Source organism: Haliotis asinina, chromosome 6 (genome assembly GCF_037392515.1).
Source record: "Haliotis asinina isolate JCU_RB_2024 chromosome 6, JCU_Hal_asi_v2, whole genome shotgun sequence".
Classification (NCBI taxonomy): Eukaryota; Metazoa; Mollusca; class Gastropoda; order Lepetellida; family Haliotidae; genus Haliotis; species Haliotis asinina.
In genome coordinates this window covers 55168658-55178731 of record NC_090285.1, presented here as the reverse complement: position 1 = coordinate 55178731, position 10074 = coordinate 55168658, and the positions used below count along the sequence as shown (strand labels likewise).

Here is a 10074-nt window from a genome sequence, read left to right as displayed (position 1 = left end):
TTATCTTCAGAATTAGTTACGGATTGCAATGATTCTATTAGTTACGGATTGCCAAGTCTGCATGGAGCACCTGTCTGGGTACGGTGAGGTGGAAGAAAGTCTTTCACAATGCTAAGTCTGTATGGGGCACCTGCCTGGGCACAGTGGGCTGGGAGAAAGTCTGTTGCAATGCAAAGTCTGCATGGGGCACCTGTCTGGGCACAGTGGGCTGGAAGGAGGTCTGTCAAAATGTCTAGTCTGCATGGGGTACCTGTCTGGACACAGTGGGCTGGGAAAAAGTCGAGGCTATGCTCAACTGCAAGAACTGGGTGAATTCACCTTTGGCCAAGCAGATTCTTAGCTGATCCCGAGCTGGAGTCCATGGCTTCGCTCGAAAGGGACAAAGACTTCAGACAAGGACATTTGAGGGGACAAGGTGGGATAATGAGTTTGGACCTAATGCAAACAAATGTGTCTGACTTTGTACAATAAAACAACAAGTTGACATCATAGTGCAGTTATCACAGTAGAGTAGGACAAAGTCAGACATCTAGCAATGGTAGGGTACATCATGTACCCTTGTAATGGTACAAATAGTACAAAATATGAAAATGTTGATAAATACTCAAAATGCTATACAACAGCAATACCAAACTGTCACATAATAATAATAAACTTGTTCCACGCACGTTGAAAGATTGTATGCCACTGTCCTCCGAGGTTCATCCAACAGGAGTGAATGTGATCGTCAGCTGACCGAGACACTTCTTCACTTCGGCAGTCATCATTACAGTAAGGATGTCTTGAGGACTCAGTCATGGGAACAAAGAAGGAAATGCAAAACACTTCAGGATATTCTGATGACATAGGTCACCTAGGGCGATGTATATAAGGTCGTTGATGATGTAGCTGAAATGTTTCAAACACTCAAGTGGTGTATAGTTCGTCTGGAGTCACAATGACAGTGTTTGACATCATGTTCTTATTTAGGTTCTGATGCCAATACAGACATCTTGACATTCTTCTGGATTTGGCAAAGGGAATCAACAGCTGATCTTCATATATATCTGGATAGGATTCATTTCTGTATTTGGACAGGTTCCTCTAGAGACAACTCAAATGCCGTGGATGGATTAAGCTTCAAATGGCCATGCTTCTATTATCTGTCATGTAGTTTATGTCAGACTCATCCGATAGAATCACAAAGGTGGGGTCTACTATACTCTGGGTTATCTTCTTTCTGGGGACTATTTAGAATATATTACAGTGAAAGTTCCTTGTATTCATGAAGGACACATGTGAGTCCTTAACCTATTACACAAAGAGAAACTATGAGGAACAACTTGAAAATATCATTAGGTACATTTCCTGACAGCATGACTGAAAGAGGTAGCTCAGCCTAGAAAAGCATGAAGCTGTTCATCTTTGCATCCCATAGTCTTGGCTAACCTGTAAAGATAAAGAACACTGGCATCACATTTTAGCATGTAATTGAGAAAGGGATTTTAGCATCTTATTACAGTTTTACCAAAATCAAATCCATGCAATACTGTGACGGTAATCGAAGAACTCTGTGTCAGCATAACAGTTCTACATGCATACGATGCCACTTCTGCTTGTATCCCATAAAATGTTTACATGCATCCATAATATTTCTTCATGCTTGCCTCACAAGTTCTGTATGCACCCCATATTAGACTTTCATGAATCCCATGCCAGTCTTGCATCAATGCCATGTCAGATTATAAATGAATCCTTCCTCAGATTTACACATACCCCATGTCAACTTTACAGGATTCCATATCATTTTCACATGAATCCCATGTCAGTCTTACATGAATCTCACTTCAGGTTTACAAACATCCCATGTAAAATTTACATGAACCTCATGTAAAATTTACCCGAATCCCATGTCAAATTTACATGCAGTCCATGTTAGGTGTATATGAATCCCAAGTAAATTTTACATGAATACCGTGTCTAGTGTTGGGAATTGGTTGAAATTTCACAGTTGATGACTGCTTCTTTACTAATGAACTATCACTGAAAAATACTGGTTAACAGTATTTTAAAGATTCTCCTTTTCAGGTTGTTACTGCAGATAAGTATAACGTGATGCAACTTGCTAATTTAAAATGATGACTGATAAACTTCCTGGAGCCTTCATGAAGTGTTTAGTCATGACTTATCAATCAGTAAGTGAAGAGAGTTTTCTAAAACATGTTTCCAGGTCCTGACAACTTCGAAGATATGTTCCAGAGACTAATTCAGCAGTTCCAAAATCATTTGTGTTCGATTAAGAGAAAATGTGATCGATTGCTTGGTTGTTTGGTCACTGCGACCAATCTTTGATTATTTCAATTAATCAGACCACCACTAACCATGTCAGATTTACATACACTCCATGTTAATTTTACATGAATACCATTATCATTCTCCATGTCATACAGGATTCCTTTCCACTCATCTCGCTTATCATTCATCACATACCTGATTACTTCTTTAGTAAATGGCGTTGGTCCACATGCACACACCAGCAGACTTGCTCCATCGTCCATTGAGGGCATCTCCTTCTTCAGAAGTTCCTCCCGTACTCTTCCCTTGGGCCCCTCCCACTCAGAGTCGGGCTCGGACAGCACATATGTTACAGCCAACCTGCGTGAACCCAAAAGTTAACCAGAATATACAGCTGTGAAGCTCATAGGAGTCTCATGCAGGTTCTTCTGTTGTTATAGCAGGGTTGGGAGAAATATCACACCCAGGGTAGGGAAGGTTCTGTGGTGGGGCTAGATGGAAGTGTTGAGGGGCCTCTACGGCCAGGCTCAAACAGACAGATCTCAGGGTGCAGTGGGTGAGCTGTCTAAGGCGCCAGGCTAGTTATACAGCAAGCTTGGGAGGTGCTGGGATCCAGCCATCTGTGACTGGGAGTAAAAACCTTGGACTCAACTTTGTGTGCAGACTCTTTCAGTGTTGTCACAACCCTTAGTGTACAATAAGCACACAACCCTGCGCACGTAAAAGAATCCATGAATCTGTTGGTAGATGACCAGATGGTGGCCACATGAATACATGCGAACACCTAGTTGAGGGTACAGCAATGTGTAGCACCTTGTAATGGTGGGAAAGTCACATTAACTCAGACTGGATATCTGGTCTACACAAATATTAGCATCTTCAAACAGGATAGAGCGCACCTCCTAGCACCTAACTTTCTCTTCACAGAGGGCGGGTCAAAATACTCCTGCGTGCAGCATAAAACTAAACTCACCCACTCACTCACATATCTTGACTGGAAGCTAAAGATGCTGACAGCTGTGTTCCTACCTGTCACCCTTAGATTGTAGTTCATCCAGCTGATCCTTCCACAAAATGTCCTTTTTCGTCTTGTTGAAAAACATCATTTTAACACGTCTGAAGAAAGAACAAATGAAAGTCAGTGTACACACAAATGGAATTTCCAATGGAACTTTGTCATCTAACAGCAATATTACTGCCCTATAACAATACCTAATGTAAGGATGGACCAGACAATCTAATGACTGATATCATGGGCCTTCAGGATGTGATTACACACAATTAACCATGACAGACAGCTAACAGACTAACATATAATAATAGTAACAGTCGATCTGTATTGTGCATTTATGTACATTAGATGCTTAGAGCACTGACATATCATCCCTGGTCAACAAGTACAGAACATTCTCTGAGAAGGATACAACCAGTTGCCTATACTCAAGGTTCAAATTCAGGCCACCATCATATCATACCAGGCACCCAATATATTGCTGAGTCGACAGAGGCAATTTTGAAGAAACACACACGAGTAAGGTGAGACCATATGTCACATGTGCTTGTTGTGCAGCAGAAATGAGTCTCAGGAGTCAAGCTGCCAAGCACGGACACTCTCCGCCCTACACTGCTTAACTTCAACTGATTGTGACCTGAGCACGACACACAGGACCGTCACAATACAGACAGGAATACAGACACATACAGCTGTCTTTTGACCTACCTCTTTGAGTCCTGCTCCTCCACCAGAGTGTGATACAACAGTCGCACCATGGGTGTGAATCCTGTGCCTGCTGCCATCAGGATTAGCTGAGTGCTCTTCTCGAGCTGGCTGGACTGGAAACTTCCATCTATATCACTCACCTCTAGAGTTGACCCTAAAACAGGCATAAAATATGTCACAAGACCTGGAAAACACAATGAGAACATTTTAATCCACTTTGAAAAGATTAGTGAAACAGATGAGTCAGTTTGGTTAAAACAGCATTTCAATTAATAGGTGATGGAAATAGAAATCACACGAAACCAGCGCTCAAAATATTTACCTGCCTGACTGCGTGGGACAGGTTATTTTGAACACATGCATATGACAATATTTTATTGACAGGTAAGCTTTGATCAGGGCTGGCAAATTTTTCATCCAACAAGCCATGTAGTCTGGCAGAATTTTTTGTGAGTTTCATATGTTAACAATACATATACTTACCAACAGACAGACCACCAATCCAAGGTGTAAGTGCACCATCGGGATAGATCTTTATCATCAGGTAAAACACACGGCCTTGATCTACAAGGATGTCTTGCTCGCTGGATCTCAAAGAAGGTAAAACTACAGTGTAACTTCGGGCTAGTTCCATCCCTATAAAAGACAAAAAACAGGTTTTAATGAAATACAGGTGCATGTAAATCAAAGAGAATAGGTCTGCACATGTTCATAAATCTGGTGAGCGTAAATCTGTTTTTTTATATACCTGAATGGGTCCGTTTCCAGATGTAAGTAGTATCAAAGTGAGTGACAGTGACTTTGTTCAGACCATACAATTCCTGGATATGTATACTGGCTAATACCGGTATGTCTACACTTTTATATGAGAACCTTTTGAGGCATATGTATAGGAGGGTTTCACACCTGAGATGTTATGTTTGATGCATACGTGGTATGACTCACATTGAGACATTAAGTTTGACGCATACATGGTATGACTCACCTTCAGACATTATGTTTGACGCATACATGGTATGACTCACCTTGAGATATTACGTTTGACATGCACACGATGTGACTCACCTGAGATATTATGTTTGATACATACATGGTATGACTCACCTGGAATGTAACGTTTGATACGCACATGTATGATCCATCTGAGATGTTATGTTACACGCGTACATTGTAGTACTCAGCTGAGATATTATGTTTGACATGTACATGGTATGACAGGGCTGAGACATTATGTTTGACACATACATGTTATGACTTTCTTGAAATGTTACGTTAGATATGTACATGGTATGACTCACCTGAGAAATTAAGTCTGATACAAAGATGATATGACTCACCTGAGATGTTATGTTTGATATGTACATGATATGACTCACCTGAGAAATTAAGTCTGATACAAAGATGATATGACTCACCTGAGATGCTATGTTTGATATGTACATGATATGACTCACCTGAGAAGTTAAGTCTGATACAAAGATGATATGACTCACCTGAGAAATTAAGTCTGATACAAAGATGATATGACTCACCTGAGATATTATGTTTGATATGTACATGGTATGACTCACCTGAGAAATTAAGTCTGATACAAAGATGATATGACTCACCTGAGATATTATGTTTGATATGTACATGATATGACTCACCTGAGAAGTTAAGTCTGATACAAAGATGATATGACTCACCTGAGAAATTAAGTCTGATACAAAGATGATATGACTCACCTGAGATGCTATGTTTGATATGTACATGATATGACTCACCTGAGAAATTAAGTCTGATACAAAGATGATATGACTCACCTGAGACATTATGTTTGATATGTACATGATATGACTCACCTGAGATGTTATGTTTGATATGTACATGATATGACTCACCTGAGAAATTAAGTCTGATACAAAGATGATATGACTCACCTGAGACATTATGTTTGATATGTACATGGTATCCAAGGGGCACACACATCCGTGTACCTTCAGGCAGCTGTACACAGAACAGCTTTGTGTCATGACTAACGTCTTGTATAGACTGGATCGTGCAATGGCGATAGGACACATCTGGAATTACAAGAGGCACATTAATTGCATACAATATACTCACAGAAACAAATAAGGGAAAACAAGTGTTCCTTTATTCATTTGCAAAGTATCACCCACAGTGCAACATATACCTTGTGAAGAAACCTGGACAAGAAGAAAGGAACACTTGCACTTTCATGTGTTCCCTTACTTGTTTCCATGAGTATATCATCAATGAAGGTTAATCAGTGGAGATTCATGGATATAAAAGGTCCAGAACAACCTTTGCTCCTAGTTACCAAGGTTACCAAAAGTTGGTCAATATTGCTGACTCTGCTTACTGCAATCATACAATGTCATGGGCATCATGTTCACTGTATCAATCACGGGATTGTCTGACTAATATGGCGCTAATATGGCAACGTCCACCGCTGCTGAAGAAGAATGAAATATTTACAACATTCATGTTTACTACTCTAAATTTTTAGGTCACTTACAAGTTGCCTGAAATGACTGGTGTCTACATAATTTCCCAATTTAGGCTATCATTATAATTGAAGACATTGGGTGCCATGTTTCATGAGATGTCAAGTTTGGAAAAGCTGTCACACACATCAACTGGTGTCAGCGTAATCCACCATGCAGGCCACTATCAAACTTGACGACATTGGGTACAACAGTGCATCAGATATTGCGTTAACATGAGTTTGAAAAGAATTTGAAGTGTTCTGTGACCTTGAAAATAAGGTCAAGGTCACCAAAATCGACTGGTGTCTGCATAATAATCAAATGTAGGCTGTCAAGAGATTTGAAGACATTGGGTAGAACAGTTCATGAGATAACAAGAATCAAGGTAGACAATATCAACTTTATTGCCCATTTAAACACACAGGTTTGACTGTCAATATTACCTACATGTAAGCCTTGGGCTGCAGCAGTCCTTGAAGTTAAGCAAATCAGAAATACCATGCAAATTAAACAGGTCTGTCAGATACTGAAAACATTTTTATTATTTCATGATTATTCAGATCTTGGTTTGTTATATCTACAGGTGACAGTTTGTTTTTTGTTCTATGAATCATTCCACCCATAGTGTCAAGCTGGTGTACTGAACCTGCTATGATTTAATGACAAACCTCTTTCTGTGGTCTTCACCAGGGATCCGTGGTCGCTCTGATTGGTTCCCAGTGTCTGCCACTGTTCATCAGTCACCGACTTTGGCATAATAATTTCTACCTTCCCATTGTCCTTGTGTACCTTAACTGCAGAAACACAAACCAGTATGAACAGTCCCTGACAAAACAGACGAAGTCCATACAATCCAAGCTTTGGTGTTAATGTCAAATCAGAGTCATCTCACACCAGGACTTAATGACAGACATACAGACAGGCATTGGTATTGGTCAACTGGGTACAGATCTTGTTTGGAATATATTATGCAAAAGTAAGGCAGTGAAATTTAATTCCTGACTGTTTACTTGATTTGAGGATTGATTCTAAGGCTAATATGGACCTCTTTACAATTTTCGAAGTTGTAAGAAATACTTTTCATGCCAACATTCATAATATTTGCATTTAAAAAAAAAGACATCTAAGGTATTACATACTGTACACAAATAGTCTGTTATGGGGGACATCTTTTTTACAACTAAATTTGTTTATCTTCAGATTGTCGTGGGAAATTCGGAATTTACAGTATGCACATATTAGGTATTTGTTTTTCAATTCAGTGATTTACAGTTCCAAGGGAAGGTCATATCTGAATTGGAACTAAGCATCTTTGTTTTCATTCTTAATCATGAATCAATCAAATACACTTAAAACTGACAATTCCAGACTTAGTTTGAGAGCTGGGGTTAATGTTCAGCATTATTCCTGCCTTATTATGATGCTAGACGACACCAGGAACAGGCTCCATGAACCCCTATGGAGAACTGAACCGGCTGTCAACCTTACTGAGCCAGTGGCTAAATCTTGTGCCAAACCTGGAAATCTTACAGCTGGTAGTTTAATAGAGAGGCTTATGTTTAGAGTGAACTCTTTGGTCTAAGTTTATAATAAACCTATAATAAGCCTATATAATAATAGCTACGGATTTGCATAATTTTGTTAGATGTCATTTTCAAAAAAGTCTGATGAATAACAAATCGCAGTCCCAGCTATGGACATTCTTTAGGGGCAGCATTCAGAGACTGCTCGTCTGCATTTATATGCAAGGTGTCAAAATTGTCATGAAGGTAGCAAAATTGCAAAACAGTTTGACACAGAATTGTAATCATGCCACTTGACTTTCCTTCCTTGTTTTCAACCATCTTCAATAAATGTTTCACCCTGTCCCAACAGCAGAATGCTAAATGACTGGATTTTAAAAAATACTCACCATTATAGTCTGGTATGATGGCTTTTTCCAGTTCTAGAACAAAATATATTTAGTGAATTAGTACAATTTATTGTAAAAAAGTCCCCATATATCGAAAAGTGTTAATAATATCATGTCAGTCACATTAAAATAAAACTCTTAAAAGATTATCCGTTTGGTAGTCTGATTGATTAGTTGACTGGTTGACTGCACTTTGCTACATATATTCTGGCTATATGATTTAACAATATTCAACAATATTTGAATTAGTCATCAGTCCACTTAGTCTTCGAGTGTAAACACCTGGGCCCAGATTTTCGAAGTTCACTTAGAGCTAAGATAGTCTTAAACATAATGTGAATCTATGGCACTTACGACTATCTTAGTGTATAGAGAGATTTGAAAACACATGCCTTGAACACTTAATCTTCATGTTCCAGGGTGTCAGAAAGTCTAGACTCCCAATCCACTTTTCACAGAATCAAGACACCAAATCTACTTTCTTTTAAAACACCTGAACACTTTATCAACACATTCAACAGTGTCACTGAGTCTGGACACCCAATCCACTCTATCACTGAGTTTGGACACCTACTACACTATATCATTGAGTCTAGACATCCGATCCACTGTATCACTAAGTCTGGACACCTACTACACTATATCATTGAGTCTAGACATCCGATCCACTGTATCGCTGAGTCTGGACACCTACTACACTATATCATTGAGTCTAGACATCCGATCCACTGTATCACTGAGTCTGGACACCTACTACACTATATCATTGAGTCTAGACACCCAATCCACTGTATCACTGAGTCTGGACACCTACTACACTATATCATACAGTCTACACACCCAGTCCACTGCATCACTGAGTTTGGACACCTACTACACTATATCATTGAGTCTAGACATCCGATTCACTGTGTCACTAAGTCTGGACACCTACTACACTATATCATAGAGTCTAGACACCCAATCCACTGTATCACTGAGTCTGGACACCTAATACACTATATCATACAGTCTAGACATCCGATCCACTGTATCACTGAGTCTGGACACCTACTACACTATATCATAGAGTCTAGACACCCAGTCCACTGTATCACTGAGTCTGGACACCTACTACACTGTATCATAGAGTCTAGACACCCAATCCACTGCATCACTGAGTCTGGACACCTACTACACTATATCATACAGTCTAGACACCCGATCCACTGTATCACTGAGTCTGGACACCTACTACACTGTGCCACTGAGTCTGGACACCTACACACACGGAATCATTGAGTTTGGACACCCAGTCCACTGAATCATCATAACACCCAATACATTAAACCACCATTCAGGACAAGCAAGCCACACAGGTCAGTGTTTGCAAAATTTCGTGTTTGATGCACAAATTACCTCAAATATGCAGTTAACTTATAAGCTTGTGTAATTGTTGACGCAATACCACTAGGTATTTCATGCAGATAATCTAAACAATCATAGTTGATGTCTTCATGAAAGTTCCAGACTGAAGTTGACTCCCCAAAACATGTCCGTGACTCCCTCTCATGACACCAGGAAGTCATGATGAAGCCAATAATCCCCCAATGATCAGTGCAAAAGTCTGCACTGCCACACAGAAACTCCCTGAACTAGACTTCATGGGCTACCTGTCTAAATACATGAACAACGTG

At 39.7% G+C, this 10074-nt stretch overlaps 1 protein-coding gene across 1 annotated transcript in view; it reads right to left on the bottom strand.

Annotated features, from left to right (window-relative positions):
* Positions 1-1208: 1208 nt before the first annotated feature.
* LOC137286215 (cytochrome b5 reductase 4-like) overlaps positions 1209-10074 on the bottom strand; it is a 97384-nt gene continuing 88518 nt past the window's right edge. Inside the window, exons 8-15 of the mRNA XM_067817937.1 lie at positions 8399-8431; positions 7155-7280; positions 5917-6057; positions 4478-4630; positions 3995-4148; positions 3304-3390; positions 2470-2634; positions 1209-1428 (exon numbers count right to left, since the gene is read on the bottom strand). Coding sequence (XP_067674038.1) covers positions 1374-1428; positions 2470-2634; positions 3304-3390; positions 3995-4148; positions 4478-4630; positions 5917-6057; positions 7155-7280; positions 8399-8431 — 914 coding nt within the window. The 3' untranslated portion in view covers positions 1209-1373. The remainder of the gene's footprint in view (positions 1429-2469; positions 2635-3303; positions 3391-3994; positions 4149-4477; positions 4631-5916; positions 6058-7154; positions 7281-8398; positions 8432-10074) is intronic.